The sequence below is a fragment of the Delphinus delphis genome, chromosome 6 (genome assembly GCF_949987515.2).
Source record: "Delphinus delphis chromosome 6, mDelDel1.2, whole genome shotgun sequence".
In the NCBI taxonomy this organism is placed as follows: domain Eukaryota; kingdom Metazoa; phylum Chordata; class Mammalia; order Artiodactyla; family Delphinidae; genus Delphinus; species Delphinus delphis.
Window position 1 is genome coordinate 1,347,983 of NC_082688.1, and position 16,232 is coordinate 1,364,214.

The 16,232-nt window shown below is 59.8% G+C and overlaps 1 protein-coding gene across 8 annotated transcripts in view; it reads left to right on the top strand.

Annotated features, from left to right (window-relative positions):
* The window catches only part of SEC16A (SEC16 homolog A, endoplasmic reticulum export factor), a 35,502-nt gene extending 19,414 nt beyond the window's left edge, over positions 1 to 16,088 (top strand). For 5 of the 8 annotated variants that reach the window (XM_060013761.1, XM_060013762.2, XM_060013760.1 and 2 more), the window contains 21 exons: positions 188 to 424; positions 1,582 to 1,679; positions 2,203 to 2,284; positions 2,471 to 2,588; positions 2,737 to 2,848; positions 2,989 to 3,094; positions 3,774 to 3,914; positions 4,776 to 4,889; positions 5,069 to 5,261; positions 5,743 to 5,988; positions 6,476 to 6,558; positions 7,734 to 7,892; positions 9,384 to 9,464; positions 9,654 to 9,710; positions 9,841 to 9,952; positions 10,361 to 10,498; positions 10,773 to 10,858; positions 11,626 to 11,700; positions 12,525 to 12,584; positions 13,504 to 13,581; positions 14,527 to 16,088. In XM_060013761.1, the coding sequence (XP_059869744.1) occupies positions 188 to 424; positions 1,582 to 1,679; positions 2,203 to 2,284; positions 2,471 to 2,588; positions 2,737 to 2,848; positions 2,989 to 3,094; positions 3,774 to 3,914; positions 4,776 to 4,889; positions 5,069 to 5,261; positions 5,743 to 5,988; positions 6,476 to 6,558; positions 7,734 to 7,892; positions 9,384 to 9,464; positions 9,654 to 9,710; positions 9,841 to 9,952; positions 10,361 to 10,498; positions 10,773 to 10,858; positions 11,626 to 11,700; positions 12,525 to 12,584; positions 13,504 to 13,581; positions 14,527 to 14,592 (2,442 nt within the window). In that variant the 3' untranslated portion in view covers positions 14,593 to 16,088. The remainder of the gene's footprint in view (positions 1 to 187; positions 425 to 1,581; positions 1,680 to 2,202; positions 2,285 to 2,470; positions 2,589 to 2,736; positions 2,849 to 2,988; positions 3,095 to 3,773; positions 3,915 to 4,775; positions 4,890 to 5,068; positions 5,262 to 5,742; positions 5,989 to 6,475; positions 6,559 to 7,733; positions 7,893 to 9,383; positions 9,465 to 9,653; positions 9,711 to 9,840; positions 9,953 to 10,360; positions 10,499 to 10,772; positions 10,859 to 11,625; positions 11,701 to 12,524; positions 12,585 to 13,503; positions 13,582 to 14,526) is intronic. The other 3 variants (XM_060013765.1, XM_060013767.1, XM_060013764.1) reach the window with 2 other exon arrangements.
* The last annotated feature ends 144 nt before the right edge of the window (positions 16,089 to 16,232 follow it).

Below are 16,232 nucleotides of genomic sequence, written 5' to 3' on the forward strand. Positions count from 1 at the left end.
CGGTCATCGGCCCGTCCGGTGCATGCGGCCTGCCCGCCTCTCTCCCGGCCGAGGCGGTCGAAGTCGCTCGCCCGCGAAGGCCCTTCGTGGGCCTCCCCCGACCAGGACCGGGGTCCCGTCACTCCCGCAGGAGGGTGCTGCTTGTGGTTAAGCCTGTCTCCCTTCCTGCCCCTGCTGCCCCTTGCAGACCGTGGTGGGCACGGACATCGCGGAACTCTTGTTACGAGACCACCGAACCGTGTGGCTTCCTGGGAAGTCGCCCAGTGAGGCCAACCTGATCGATTTCACTCATGAGCCTGCGGAGCAGGTGGAGGAGGAGTCCGGGGAGGCCCAGCTCTCGTTTCTCACTGACAGTCAGGCCGCCACCACCCTTGAGAAGGACACGGAGCGGTTCCGAGAGCTGCTGCTCTACGGCCGCAAGAAGGTGAGCGGCCTGAGCTCGGGCGCGGGGCGGGGGGCAGGGCCTGCTCCCGGGGCGCCAGCGTCTAGAGCGGAACGCGCTGCCGGGGTCTTGTTCTGCAAAGACTGTCTGGCACCTCGTGTGTCGTGTCTCTGAAGGTGCGAATAGTGGCTTCTCCAGCGCTGCTGGTGTCAGACGTGCAGGTTCCGTTTTTAGTCATCTGACAGACGCGTAGACTGAGCTCAGGCTGCACCCCTGCCGTGTGTAGCGTGTCTCGGGGTAAACACGTGTGCGACACAGAGGCAGCGCGTTCTCACGCAGTTGGGGTGAGCTCACCGCGCCACCGCGAGTGGGTGCTGGGCACAGCCCGGGCCCAGGTGGGGAGCGCCTTGGGGACACGCCCCGGCTTTGCTCTGTGGGGCACCTGGTGGTGCAGTGGGCGCGGGGTGGGGGGAGGGCACAGTTGGAGCGCCTGCTGGGCTCTGGCAGCGGGGGTCTGGCGGGCCCGGAGTTCTTGGCACTCTTATGTCACGATAGACTCAGAAGACGCATGTTTGGTGAGTAAATGGTCTTAATGTGGCCGTTTTACAGCTAGTTGAAATCTTCTGATCTGTTACATTTAATTACCATTTCTCTGTTGCAACGTTTCTGCTTCCTGGTCACAAGTTTTCTAAGTTGTGGCCCAGATCACTTTGGATACAGGGAGGCTGAAGTAATCAAGGCCCTGTTGGTGCTGAGCACAGGCCCTCAGGGCCCAGGGGTCACTCGGGGCCTGGGGAGTTCACGTCCCCCGGCCTTTCTCATGGCGGAGATGACAGGTGGGAGAAGGCCGTGCTACTTCTCCGTCGTCCCTGGTTCTGACGGTGTGCTCGTCCTGTGCTGGTGATGAAAGCGGGGTTCCTACGCGGAGACCCCCTCCCGCAGGGACTCTGCGGCTACAGCGAAAACGGTGAAACTCGCCCGCTCTTCGTTTTTGAACTGGGAGCGTGTGTGTTGGAGCCTTTGATCCGCTTGCTTTTTCACGTGCAGCCGAGCCCTCTCCTCCTCCGTGACCGCGTGTGACGACACACGTCCCGTCGCTCCCGCTGTTCTCGGGGTTTCCTCCGTGACCGCGTGTGACGACACACGTCCCGTCGCTCCCGCTGTTCTTGGGGTTCAGGGAGCCTCTCGCTGCTTTGCAGGATGCTCTGGAGTCGGCGATGAAGAACGGCTTGTGGGGTCACGCCCTGTTACTTGCCAGCAAGATGGACAGCCGGACGCACGCCAGAGTCATGACCAGGTGAGGAGTCCGGGCGTGCCTGCAGGCGGGGGTCCGGGCCTCGTCAGCTGTGGGAAGCCCCCGGTCCCCATACTCTTGTCAGAGGAAGCTGGGGAGTCCCGTCTGCCACCCACGGCTGTGGGCGTGCTGGGCCCTCTTCCTCGGGTTGCGTTGCTAAAGGAGTTACTTTTTTTTTGTTAACTTCAGGCTTTTTAATTCTATAAAATCTCAGCAGGGAGTTCCCTGGCAGTCCAGTGTTCAGGACTGTGCACTTCCACTGCCAGGGGCCCTGGTTCAGTCCCTGGTCCGGGAACTAAGACCCCGCATGCCGCGCAGTGTGACCCGCCCCCCCCCAAAAAAATCTCAGTGAACTCCATCGTCTGCATCCTTTACAGCCTTTTAAAGACATTGCAGTGTGTACACTTGGCCCAGGTCAAGCATCAAGCCAGTCACCAAAGCGTCTGAGATGAGACCAGACTAGTTTTTCGTGTCCTGTTTACTGAACCAGGCTGAGTTAGGGCTTTCTCTGTTCACGTCTGCCCAGGTTCGCCAACAGCCTTCCGATCAACGACCCTCTGCAGACGGTCTACCAGCTGATGTCCGGGCGGATGCCAGCCGCGTCCACGGTCAGTATGGGGGTCCTCACGGCAGCCTCCGCAGCTCAGTCATCTGTTCAGAGCCCGCTCCCAGGAGGGCTCGCCTCCCAGGCGCGAGGCTAGCGTTTCCATCCTGCTCCTGGAGTTTGAGCACTGCAGAGTTGAGCTGGCAGTGTGTTCCAAGGATGAGGGTTTTCTGCTTGTCTCTGGTTTCAGTGTTGTGGAGACGAGAAGTGGGGAGACTGGCGGCCGCACCTGGCCATGGTTTTGTCCAACCTGAACAACAACGTGGACGTGGAAGCCCGGGCGATGGCCACAATGGGGGACACTCTGGGTAGGTCAGACGCCGACGTAGAAGGCGGGCCTGGGGCTGCCGTCAGATGCTCGGGAGCCCGAGACCGTCCCTCCGTCTGGGGTGTCTCTGAGCGCTCCGATCTCCGGGGGGCCTGTGGCCGAGGCCCGCCTGCTTTCTGTCCCTTCAGCCTCGAGAGGGCTCCTTGACGCCGCACACTTCTGCTACCTCGTGGCCCAGGTTGGATTTGGGGTTTATACCAAGAAAACCACGAAACTTGTCTTAATTGGATCAAACCACAGGTGAGGAATTGCATCAGTATAGTGGCATCCGCTTCCCTTAGAAAGGAAAAGCCCCTCCCTTGGCTAACCCAGACTGGCGCGTGGAGCGCTGGCCCTGCGGTGACCTGCTCAAAGGTGATGGCCGCTCATGTCCTCCACAGTTTGCCATTTTTAAAGTTCGCGACCAACGAAGCTATTCAGAGGACAGAAGCCTATGAGTACGCGCAGTCCCTGGGGGCGCAGCCCTGCTCCTTCCCCAGCTTCCAGGTGGGTGGGGCCCCACGGCGCCAGCTCCGAAGGGGGTGGGGGGGCAGGGCTGGCGGAGTGGGTGCTGACAAGACCACAGTCGTTCAGGGGTTTTATTCAAAAAACGTAAAGAACAATGAAGTGTTTTTGGAGATGTTTGATCTGTAATGTTCGAGAATTAAAGTTTGCCGAATTGAGAATTTTGTTAGCATTTTGGTTCTTAATGTTTTATGTATTAAAAACTTTTAGTGTTTGGTTTCAAGTACTTTTCTATCAGCTGTGGACCATGTTTCGGGAGGGTGGTATCTGACCAGGACTGTGCGTGTGTGTCTGAAACGGGGCAGAGCGTCAGTGCCAACAGAGCAGGGTGACTGCGCTGGCGGCTCCCGAGAGGCGGTCGTCGCGGGGCGCGTGCGCGTGGCGGCACCTCGTGGTCACTCCGTGGTCGCTCAGTGGTCGAGAGCCCTGACGGCTCTGTTAAGGGTGTTGAAGAGAGAAAGTGAGTTTCTCAGAAGCTTAGTTGTTTCCCCTGATGTAAAGTAGCTCAGGGAACGGGCCCGGCTCTGCCGTGGGCAGGCATTGGGACGCACAGGAGGGATGCGAACGTGCAGGGTAGCGTCAGCCTGCGGGAGGGCACAGGTGACGCCGGGGACCAGTGGGGGCATGCAGCACCGCTCAGCTCGCCGTCTGTCTGTCTCAGGTGTTTAAGTTCATCTACTGCTGCCGCCTGGCTGAGATGGGGCTCGCCACGCAGGCCTTCCACTACTGCGAGGTGATCGCCAAGAGCGTCCTAGCGCAGCCCCGCGGACACTCCTCAGTGCTTCTCCGCCAGCTGGTTCAGGTAACGTCTTCCTCGACGTCGCCGTGCCCGTGCGCCACGTGGGGCCACGTGGGGTGCTCATGACCAGAGGGCGTGCGGGACTGCCTGCTCGGCCCGGTTAAGATCCTGCATGTTCTCGGGCATAGTTGGTGTTTTGCAGTGCAGCACAGGAGCCCTTGGGGCATCCCGTGCAGAGACTTGGAGGTAAGCCTGGGTGTGAGAAGGACCCCGCCTGCAGGAGGCTCGTGTCTCGAGGCATCCTCGCCTCGCGCTTAGCGCTGTGAGGTTCTGGGAGCCGCAGCCTGGGGTGGGTCCTGGCTGCGGCCCCGCGGCCCCAGGCTCTCGCTCCGGAAGACGGAGACCGCATGACCACCCTCCCACCTGCGCCCGGACAAGGGGCGCCGCGTCAGTGTGTTCCTCTCCTCCTGGAGCTTCGTTTTTGGAATCTGTCCATGTGATACCAAAAATGTTTTTATTACGGGAACTTCGGGACACCTGCAGAAACAGGGTAATTCAAGAACCTGTTTCCAGCTGGCAGCTTCAGCAGTTAACGCGAGGTCGGGCGTGTTGGGCCCGTGCCCGCCTGCTGCCCCCCAGAGCGTGAGCATTGCCAGGGCGGTTGGCATCTCCGTGAGTGGAGCTGAGCAGAGGTGGGCTCGGCTCCCGCGGGTCCGGATGCCGCGGGCTCCGTGCCGCTGGCTCGGCGGGCTGGCGCGGTGGGTGCTCGCGCTCCAGGCGGTCAGGGCCGGGCCGCGTGAGCCCGCCTCAGGAAGGTCCCCGCCTCTGGCGTCGCGGGCGCGCTTGCCCCACGTCCCAGTGGGTTTCGAAGGTTTGGCCGCTGTCACCTGTGGGAACAGGGTCTTCATCTGCCTGTGTTTCCAGGTCGCCTCCCAGCTGCGCCTCTTCGACCCTCAGCTGAAGGAGAAGCCGGAGGAGGAGGCCGCTGCGGAGCCTGCCTGGCTGGTCCAGCTGCAGCTCATGGAGAAGCAGGTGAAGGTGCGCTGGGCTCCGGTCGTGGGGCCCGACGGGGAGCCGTGTTCACGCGGAAGGTGGCGGGTGTGAGCAGCTCAGCTCAGCGGCGCCTGGTGCCCGGCGGGGGGGACGGTGCACCTGGGCCGTGGCGGGTCCGCGCGGTCGGCGGCCGGCATGGAGACCCTGAGGTCCTTCTCCCTCAGGAGGGCACCGCGGCCTGGAGCCTGGACAGAGCCTTCCCCCCACGCTGTCCCAGCTCGCCACGCTCCGAGGTGGGGCCGTGTGACGGCCCAGCACCCGTGCAGCCGGCAGGCCTGGGCACCGAGAACGCGCTGCTGGCGCCGCCAGTGCCCAGCGCTGACCACTTGGGCCAGGACGTGCGGCTGCTGCCCTCAGGTGAGCCCGCGCCGCCCTGGGCCCCTGTTCTGAACGTGGAGCGTCCCTGTCTTGGTGCCCAGAGGGTCGGGCCATCTGTCCCCACCTCGGCCCTCTGCTTTCTCTCTGTCCCTCCCTCCCTTGGTGTGAGCCCACTGGTCTCGCGGCCTTAAAGGTCTGGCTGAGTGGACGGGGGGTGCAGGCGGTGCGGGGGGACTCAGTGAAGGCAGAGCCGGCCCTGGGCCAGGCGGCCGCTCGCTGGGCTGTGTCGGGGTCGTGCTGCGGCTTAGAGCCCACGTCCCGTGCTGTGCTGAGTGAGGTCCTCCCCTCGGCCCTGAAAAATGTGTGTCCCGCTTCCCTAAACCAGTGACAGCCCGGCAGCTTCAGCCTTTGTGCTTGGACGGTTGGTTCCTTGGCCCTCGATGAAGGAAACATGCCCTGCGGAAGTCACTGGAGTGAGCACGTAACCTCAGGCTTTCTCTTGTCCGCCATCTCCCCGCAGCTCCACTGACGCTCCCCGACGGTCAGCCGGCCTTCCCCGCCAGGGTGCTGATGTGCCCAGTGCCACCACCTGTGGGCCCTGGCGAGCTGGGGCCTGGCTGTGGACCCCCAGGGGCTGCACTTGGCCTTCCAGAGCCCTCTGGGCCTGATCCTGTGGCTCCGTACCCAGGGCCTGGCCTGCCATCTGGCGCACCATCTCTCCAAGAGACTGAACATCTGCTCCCGGAGGCCAGGAGCCAGGACGCAGGTGGGTCTGCGAGGTGCCGTCTGGAGACCAGAGCGAACTTGGCTTTGGCGTTGAAGGGGCTAACTGGTAGGAGAGACTTAAGTCGTTTACACTTGGAGCAAAGCACGTTCCTTAGTGTGTGCCGAAAGTTCTAGAAGCTGATTGAAGATCGGTGACTTGACCTTTTGTTGGGATGTGAGGTGGGAGTGGGTGTCCAGGGCGTGGCCGGGGGGCGCCCGCCTGCAGCCTTTGTAAAGGCACTGGGGAGGCCGTGACCCTCCTTCTGGAGGGCGGTCTTGTCCCTGACCATCTGTCTACTTGCACGGCCTGGCTTGAAAAGAGAAACTATTTTCACATATTTCGGAACATTCCATTCTTGAAGCCCACATCGGGAGGCGTGGTAGGAGGGGCTGCGCGTGTCTCCAGCAGCGTCTCTTGGCCGCGCCTGCTCCCTCTGCTGTGGGCTTGGTGATGCCGCCGTCACAGGAGCTCTCGTTTCCCTTGACAGGAATGATGCCACAAGAGGCACCCGGCAGAAACGCGCTGTCGGAGCTAGGAGAAGAGGATTTTGGTGGAAAATTTGCTAATGTGGTACTTTCCCACTTCTTTTTTGTTTTTTAAGCTATTTTTCATGAACTCCACTGAATAAGTATTCAAACTCTTTGTTCTTAAGTTGTAAGTAGAAAGATAATACTTAAAATTATCAGATTATCTTTTGAATCGTTTCTTAAAGAGAAAACTTGAATCCTTAAAATGTGAAGAGCTGATGAAAACATTAATGGGGAAAAGATAATTTAATAGTGTAAAGATAGATATTTTAAGGAGAAGAAATGCTCATCTACAATGAAACTGCCTTGTCGATTTTAACTTTTCTAAAATGGAAAAACTTCCCTGATTTCTGCATCTCTTTCTACAATAGGATTCGTAAAATTTTCAGTGGTGTTTTTAAAACCAAGATTCATTTTATCAGACATGCTTGATATAAATACCACCTTGGTGTGCTGTAATCCCAGTGATGGGGGGTGGGAGGATAAACGCTTTTATGTAAACTGCATTCTGGAAGCTTCTTTACAGATACCCTGCTCTTTTTGGGCATCCCATCAGCAGGCAATTGCTGTAGTCTAAACTCTCCTTACGTGTTCCACCGTTAAAATATTCTGTCCCTGTGAAAGTAAAAATGAGAGTTAACTGTATTGAAAACAGTCTCAACCAAGGGATAAATATTTTTTTAAATGCTTCTATCTTTTATTTTTTTATTTTTTATTTTTGCGGTACGTGGGCCTCTCACTGTTGTGGCCTCTCCCGTTGCGGAGCACAGGCTCCGGACGCGCAGGCTCAGCGGCCATGGCTCACGGGCCCAGCTGCTCCGCAGCACGTGGGATCTTCCCGGACTGGGGCACGAACCCGCGTCCCCTGCATCGGCAGGCGGACTCTCAACCACTGCGCCACCAGGGAAGCCCGCTTCTATCTTTTAAAATGCCCACTGCCACCCCCTCTAACCAGTCTTCTCCTCGGTGCACACACGTATCCCATCTCCTCCGGCCCAGCAACCCCATAGAATTCCCGAATCCGAATCGTGAGCGCCGTGATGCTCCTAGAAGACGTTGCCCTTGAGTCCAGTCGGCCCTGGGGAAGCGGGGGGGGCCGCTCTCCCCAGCCCCTCCGTGCCTGGCTCTGCTCACCGTAGTGGCGTAGCCTCTCGTGGAGTCTTAGGAGCTCCTGGGGAGGTGCCCCCGGTGAGCCTGCTTCGCGTTACCTTGGGACAGGGCTCCTCAAGGACGTCCCAGGGCTCCGAGTCACCTCCGGGCTGGGGGAGCGCTGGCTCAGGGGCCCTGCAGCCGCCTCCGCCTCCGCCACTGACGCCCACGCCCGACGTGAAGAGACCTGTCCAGGCAGCCAGGAAAGAGACCAAGGAGCCTAAGAAGGTGACTCCCAGCCCCCAGCTGGGCGGGGCCGGGGGCGGGGCCGGGGCTCCTCCCCTGTCCTCACGCTGAGGCGAGGAGAAGGAATGTGTTTCTGTTTAAATCAAGCCAGAGGGGCAGTGAGCGTGTGGTGAAGCGCGAGTGTTTGTGTGTCCGTGTCCACGTGTAAGCCCGCCAGCTCAGAGCTGGAGCCGGGCCTGCCTCCTGGACGCCCATGGGTCCAGGGCCCGTCCACACGCTCCCCAGGGGGTGGGCTCTGCCCGACCCCCGTCACCACTGCTTGGCTTCGGCTCTTCCCGAAATTCCCGCGGAGGAGGTGCCTCCTTGGCGTTGTGTGGTGAGGTCGCTCGTGTGCGCACGCGCGGTTATACGTGTCCTTTCTCCCAGCGCAGGGCGTTCGGGGTTATTGGGGATAAAGCCCACGAGCACTCTCGTCTGTGTCTTTTGGTGGCAGATGCGCTTGTTCCTCTTGGGTGTAGCCCGAGGTCACAGGACGGCTGTGTGTGTGGCTCTAGATCGCCCCGCCAGCCCGTCCTCCTCAGTGGGTTACCAGGCACCCCTTCCAGCGGCCCCGTCCTCACCCCGGGGGCTGCGTTGTCGGCCATTGTGCTGGGCTTAGTGACACTTGGCTGTGGGTTCGTGTGCTTCTTCCCCCTCCACGTCCTCAAATGTGTGGGGCTGGCTCAGGTCTCCTCCCGTCCTTCGTGGGGTCCTCAGAGGTCGGCAGGCGTTGTTGCATGTTGTGGACGCAGGTCCTGCCGGATGTGCGTGTGTGCACACCTCCTCCAGCCTGTGGGTGGCTTTTAACGGCTCCTGTCTTAGGTAAACACAAGTGTGATTCAAAACATGCGCGGGCCGTGAGGCAGAGCAGGACCTTCAGACGGGGTGTGACGTGCAGGGGGCTGCTCCCCGCCCAGCACGGGGCCGTCCGCTCTGCCGCAGATTCAGAGAAGCGGGTGAGGGGGTGTGGAGTTGCTGCTGCCTTTTGTGGTAGACTCAAGGGCAGCGTATGAAGAATAAAGTCAGTGTCCCTGCAGCCTAACGTCTGCCAGCCTGGGAGCACGAGGGCCTCTTCATAGAGCCCAGGCGGACTCCCCAGCCGGCGCCACGCCTGCGGGGGGTGTCTCAGGCCGCTCATTTGTGGACATTCAGACGTGAAACGCTCCAAGAGGCGAGCTGCTGCTGTAATTTTTTTTAAGTGTGGTAAAGTGTACAGAAAACTTACCGCTTTCACTGATTTAAGTGCCTGGCTCTGGGGCCTCAAGCACACTGTCGTGCACCCGTCCCAGGACTTTCTCATCTTCCCAGACTGAAGCCCTGCCCCCCAGGCTCGCTGCCGCCCGGCCCACACCTGCCCACACCTGCTTCCTGTCTCCGCGGCTTAGCCGCCTCCAGGCGCGCGTGGGCCACACAGGCTTGGCTGGCCCTTGTGTGTTGGGCTCCTTGCGCTCAGCGCCAGGCCCTCAGGGTTGTCCTGGTGGTTTTTATGTCCAGAGCAGCGACTCCTGGTTCTCTCGTTGGCTGCCTGTGAAGAAGAGGACAGAAGCTTACTTGCCAGACGACAAGAACAAATCGGTGCGTCCTGCTGGGTGGGCCCGGGGGGGCCAGTGGGTCCCGCAGCGGCGCATCCGCCTGCCTGTCTGCGTGGAGTGACGGCTCCGGAGCGGACCTGAGCCGGCGCCTCGGAAGCAGTCAGGTTCTGATTTCTGATTCTGTCCAGCTTTTGCTACTGAGTTTTCTTTTTACCTTTCACAATCGTGGCAGATCGTCTGGGATGAAAAGAAGAACCGCTGGGTGGACACGAACGAGCCAGAGGAGGAGGTGAGCCGGGATCCAGGCGCTCGCTGTGGCCGGGTGGGGAGCCCCGCCCTGGGCAGGGGCCTCCGTCTGCAGGGGTCTCCGTGGGCTCCGGGTCAGCGCGCAGACCCCGCACTGGTCTTTCCCTCCGCAGAAGAAGGCTCCGCCCCCACCTCCAACATCCCTTCCCAAGGCTCTGCAAGCTGCCCACCCTGGCCCTGGAGGGCCCCCCAGACCCGCTGTGAACATGTATTCTAGAAAAGCAGGTAACGACGGCCAACCAGAAATCAGAGTTCACTTGGGTAATTTGTTTGTCCTACAGGCGGGCCAGAGTTCAGCGATGATAACGTGCCCGCAAGGTGGTAGTTAGTTTCCCACCAGGAGGAGGACTGGTTTTCTGAGGATGAGTCCCCGGGGGGTGGGGCCCAGCTCTCTAGAGAGTTCAGCGTTCCTGGGCGGACCGTCGTATCACTGGGGAGCTCAGGGCGGAGCGGATGCGATCGGCCGTGCCGTGGTGTGAAGTGGGACCCCTCGCCCGGGCAGAAGCCAAGCAAGTGTGCCCCAGGAGGGGCCCCCTTCCGGGCCAGGCCGCCCCCGGGAGTGGAAGCCTGGCGTGGTGCTCTCCGGACCCCAGGAGGATGGCGGGGTGACCTCGCTCCCTCTCCCCGTGGCAGCCCGAGCCCGAGCGCGCTACGTGGACGTCTTGAACCCGGGGGGCCCCCAGCGGAGCGAGCCTGCCCTTGCTCCCGCGGACTTCTTTGCGCCACTGGCCCCGCTCCCAATTCCCACACACCTGTTCGGACCAGACCCAGGTAGGCAGCACGGGAGCAGCTGTCTGTGTGCAGCTTCCGACCTTTGGCCTCTTTCTGAGAGCCTCTGGCCTTAATCCTCTTTTAAGAAGAAATAACTGCTCACCCACACGCAGAGCGCCCGCGGTTCCCCTGTGCTTGTCTGCGGGCTTGTTTCCCTTGGCCTGCCTGAGGACCTGGGTGCAGCTCTCCCCTGGGGCTGTTCCCTTTGGGCCCCAGCGACGGGGGGTGGGGTGGGGGGGACGAGTGACCACCTCCCCCACTGTCCCCTTCACAGATGCAGAGGAAGCACTGCCCGCCGAGGGGGCTGGCAGGGAAGGGCAGGCACCGACGGGGGGGCCAGAGCCTGCCTCGGAGCCCAAGGTGAGCAGTGCCGTGGGCCCGGGCGGGGGGCCGGGCAGTGGGAATTCGCCTCCGAGGCGGCCCTGACCTTCTCCAGAGTCTCGTGTACACAGAGCTCACGGTGTGGGCCACACGCGCATTACCTAGTCATTTTGTCTTGCTGAACTTTTTACAGTGAAGAGGTTTTTTTCAATGATTATAATGTGTATGTGCAACGCAGTCGTTCAGAGTTTGGTCTCTGAGGTTGGTTGGACGTGGATTTCAGCCCTGTCTTCTCCAGTAATTAGCTTTTTTTTTTTTTTGGCGGTACGCGGGCCTCTCACTGCTGTGGCCTCTCCCGTTGCGGAGCACAGGCTCCGGACGCGCAGGCTCAGCGGCCATGGCTCACGGGGCCAGCCGCTCCACAGCATGTGGGATCTTCCCAGACTGGGGCACGAACCCGTGTCCCCTGCATCGGCAGGCGGACTCCCAACCACTGCGCCACCAGGGAAGCCCCAGTGATTAGCTTTTTAAAGGTGGGGGTCCCTCAGCGCCTCTGAGCCTCAGCGTCCTGCCCTGTGGATGGGCCGACGAGCGCGCAGATCGCAGGGCCGCGGTGGGGCTCACGGCAGGCGCTCAGTAAGGATGCGCTGTGGGTGTTGGAATAGCAGGTCCTCGCGGCACCCTTTCACGACCCCTCAGCGGGAGCGCCCCGTGGGGTAGAGCGGGCCGTCCTGGGTGGTCCTGCCTCGGTGGGTGCCTCTGATGCACGGGCTTTGCAGTAGCTGGCCTCCCTGCTGTCCCGGCAGGTGCTCAGTTCTGCGGCGACGCTCCCTGGACCTGAACGCCCACCCTCCGGAGCGGACGGTTCCCAGGGAGGAGAGGTAAACGGCGCCCGATGAGCGCATCTGCTGAAGGTCTGGGCTGAGGAAGCTCGTTTTATTGTCCAGATGGCTTCTTTAAAACGCAGTTAATGGGTAGGAAAAGGGCAGCTTAGAAACTTTCTAGAACTCAAAAAGTGTTGTATTCCTTAAGGTCACGCTTGTTTCCGCAGAGTTGTCTGGGAGCTCTGGCTAGAGCGAAGGGCTGCGTGTGTGTTCGGCAGCCGGGCTCGCCCCTCTGCCGGGCTCTCTTGTCCTCGGCCCCTTGGGGGGCACGAGGTCTGGCCGCCTTGGGCCCAGGCCTGGGCAGACCTCCCTCCCCGCAACCAGGGGTCGTTTCCAGTAAAAACTGTACATGAAAATAGGCGTTTCGGGCTAACTCTGGCTTTTCCCCCATCGAGCCGTGCTGACCCTAACGGCGTCACGAAGCTCCTTGGGCGTGAGCTGCCGGCGCGGCGCGGCGGCGTGCGCGTTGATGACTGTGTCTGTCTGTGGCGCGGCGCGGCGGCGTGCGCCTTGATTACCGTATCTGTCTGTGGCGCGGCGCGGCGGCGTGCGCGTTGATTACCGTATCTGTCTGTGGCGCGGCGCGGCGGCGTGCGCGGTGATTACCGTATCTGTCTGTGGCGCGGCGCGGCGGCGTGCGCGTTGATGACTGTGTCTGTCTGTGGCGCGGCGCGGCGGCGTGCGCGGTGATTACCGTATCTGTCTGTGGCGCGGTGCGGCGGCGTGCGCGTTGATTACCGTATCTGTCTGTGGCGCGGCGCGGCGGCGTGCGCGTTGATTACCGTATCTGTCTGTGTCTGTGTGTTCTTGCTGTTTTGCAGCTTTCGCGCCGTAGTTCACTGAGCTCGTTATCACGTGAAGTGAGCCAGCATTTTAACCAGGTACCTGTGGCTGGCCGTGTGCACCGGACATGGATTTGAACGGGGTTGTCTGTCTTTCCTTTGAGATCGCTATGCTGGTCGGTCATCGTGCCCCTGGCCACTGACATTACTTGTCACCTCCCAGCCATCACATGCCTGAGGATGCAGTGTTCCTTTCTTTAGAAGTTTTTAAAGGGTGGTGTTGAATAGCCAGACACATCAACAATCGAACTGACCCCAAGAAGCTTGTAGTGAACGAACAAGTTCTGTGCAAGTGCTCTTTCTGAATTGGTTTTTTCAAATGACTAGCCACAGGCACAGCCTCAGAGAGAGAGAGAGAGAGAGAGAGAGAGAGAGAGTGTGTGTGTGTGTGTGTGTGTGTGTGTGTGTCAGAAGCCCACTGGGTCAGGATGCTCTCATTTGAAAGAGAGAATTCTGTTTTCTGACAAGCACGAGAAGGTTTAGTTCAGGCAGGCAGAGTGAGGCAGTGACAGCTGTCCGGGTCGCTCTGTGTGGGAAATACAGGAATACTTCATCTTCTCTGCGTACTGGGGCACTAAGCTCTTCCCTCGGCTTGGCAGGAAGGCTTCACGTGACTTGTTTTACTTGTGAGTTAAAACGCTGGATCTTGTAGCTGGACCCCTGAGGTCTACAGCAGTGAAAGCACCTGCTAAGGGCTCCCCCGGCGCTGAGTGCCCGCTCAGAGCTCCGTGCCACCTCGTGTGTTGCTCCGGTTCTAAAGCATTGCACTCTGCATGCTGCTTTGGTTTGAACCATTAAATAATTAAGTACAGCGTTGCAAGAAGTATCTTTGACCAGCTTCTGTGGCACACTTGAAAGTATTGGTATTATAAACCCTTTCTCAGAAATAGTACCTGTATTTGCAAATGAAACAAGCCTCCGTGCGCTGTTGTTGAGGTGAGCTCTCTGTGCTTCTCAGGCTCCGGGTGCTCACGCCCCTGCAGGGGGCCCTCCCGCAGCAGCGGTGCCCTTCTACAACCCTGCTCAGTTTGCACAAGTAAGTGCCCCTGCTGTCTCCCCGGGGCGGGTGGGAGCAGGGTGGGGGCTCCCCCGGCGAGACCCTGACTCGCCCGCTCACCCTCTCCGGCTCTGCCACGGCCCTGGGTGGGGGTGCCCCCGCCGGTTCCTGCTGACACTGCTGTGGGGCAGGCCTGACTCCCTCCCCGATGCTGGCCTTGGCCTCCCTTCACCTGGTAGCTCGTGACCTCCAGGCCGGGAAGGTCATGAATGCTTCCTTTTATTTCTCTCCCTCCCAGGCTTTGGCCTGTGGAGGATGGACTGGCCGCCAGTCTGGGGAGCGCAGGTTGGGGGGCAGAGGTCTGTGGGGAGGTCTTGGCCTTCGGGATGCAAAGCCTCACCTGACACCAGCCTGTCCCTGCCCTCACCGCCTCGCGTCCGCGGCCTCGGGCTTCCTCGGGGGCGGGCCTTCCTGCGCCCTGCCCCTTTCTTTCACCCCCGGCTGCCATCTGCTTCTCCATTCCACGATTCGGTAGTTGTTTCCTTCTCTCCTGTAACCTGCATCTTGCAGTTTATGCCTTTACAAAAGCTCCTTGACTGTCATTTCAGTTGGCATTTTCGTGGGAGCAAGAGGAAGCACCTGTGTTCTGTCCACGGCCTCCCCTGGGCATCCCTTGCACCCCTCGGTGGCAGGCCAGACCACGCTCTCCCTGGGCTCTGTAGACACCAGCTGCTGGAGTCAGCCTCACCCCACCACCCTAACCAAGCCGCAGGCACCTTTAAAGGGAATGCCAAGATGTGCTGCTGACTTGGTCTGTGGCCGTGGGCTTGCACACAGAATAAAACGAACAGAACATGCCTGTTTGCCGAGAGAACGGTCTGTTCTGGCTTCTTCCACAGACCTGCTGATCCTTCCCCCAGGGCCCCCCCCCACTGCCGTCGGGGACGGGCGTGCGGAGCTCAGTGCTGTCCCTTGTCGTTTCAGGCCTCTGCTGCCTCGGGAAGTTCAAGGATGGGAAGGATTGGCCAGAGGAAGTACCCAGCATATTGAGCTAGATGGTCCCTGTCCTGGACTGGCATGTGGAACCCTGAAGCGATTATTCCACCAAGAGCTCATCAGACTGATTGCCTGCGACTCCCGTCTGTTCCCAAGTGGAGACGGATGCAGTGATTCAGAAATGATTTATGAAGTGTTGCCAGCATTAATTCCACCCCTTCAGGAAGCTGGATGAAAAGAGGGAATCTGTGACCTACTAGGATCTTCCACCTGAAGGCATGATTTAAGGATCCGACATCCACAGTCATCTGAGGATGTTACACTAAGTGAGGCTGGAAGCATCTCGGCTGCGGGAGGACTTTGCTTCTCAGTAACTAAGGCACCTCTGAAAACCTAACGGTGAATTACTGCCAGGTAATCCCAGGGTCCTTTAAGACGCTGGAAGGAAACTGCACCTTTGACTCAGAGAGGAACGCGGCCAGGGGTGCACGTCCTGAGGTGGTCAGCCCCCACCTCGCGCTGTTGAACCTGGAAGGATGCTTCGTCTCAAAGGAAACATGGGCTTCATTTAGCAACAATTCCGTTAGGTTTCGAGCGCGGCCCTCGCTGCTGACGTGTGTTTATCTCCTGTAGCGAAGATGTGTCCAGCCCTGCGTAATTTCCTGTGGCCTCACTAGGACCATGACGCTTCCACGCAGCCGGAGGGACTGACTCTGCTGTCAGCGAGGGGCGGCTCCGTCGCTGGGACAGAGCCACAGGGCCCTTGTGCTCTGACGTGACTGATCCGAGTTAATAAACCAGTGTCACAACTGTGACTGATAAGTTTGGTTTGGACTTTTCCCTGTGGACCAGCTGAGGCCATGTGTTCTGGCCTGCCTTCACGGTGCAGTCCAGTTGTCTGGCTTCCTCTCACCATTGCGTCATTTAAGGAGTTGGTAACATCTTGAAGAAAGTGGCTTAAAGTAATTTCTTGTCAGAAGCTCTGGAATCTGATCTTTCTGCACCGAGACCTTCCGTGGCTAATATGCTGACTCAGCCTGTGAACCTGCACAGGAAGACCTCCTCCTGGTCGACTCAGCTTTAAGGCTTCATCGACTGTTCTTAAAACTGTTCACTTTCTTCTTCAGTCTAAGGAAAAGATTTAAATATTTAAAAAAATCATTAGGAAATAATTTCTGTAGAACGCTGGGGGAACACGGTTTGTTGGGGCTTTAGTCCAAGGGTAGGACTTGTGTGAGGGTGGGGTCCGCGCGGGCTGCTCTGGGCCACCTGCCGTCTAGGAAGGACTCACAGAACGGTTTCCAGAATGTTTCACTGATTCGTCCCTTTGGGAGAGGCCGACCTCGTCGACGGGCAGTCTCCCGGGTCCCAGGGTCAGCGCTCGGTGCGGTTCCTGGGCCGAGACCCACCTGGCGCCCTCGGCTTCCTCCTCAGCCCTGCCCGTCGTCCTGTGTGTCTGACTGCCAGCGACGTTTGATTCGAGAAGCTTCCTCCGAGGCGGGAGCTGCTATTTTTCCTAAGTGCACATTGTTAAATAAAATATTTTGCGCTCTCAAGCCCTTCGCCATGTCTCCTTTTGTTGACTGGAAGCCCGTGGGGAGACCCTGGCCTCACCCGCCCCTTGTGGATTGGCTCATAGAGGCGCCCCGGGCCGCTGCTTCCCGTCTTCTGCCAGGCTCGCCCGTTAGGGGCTC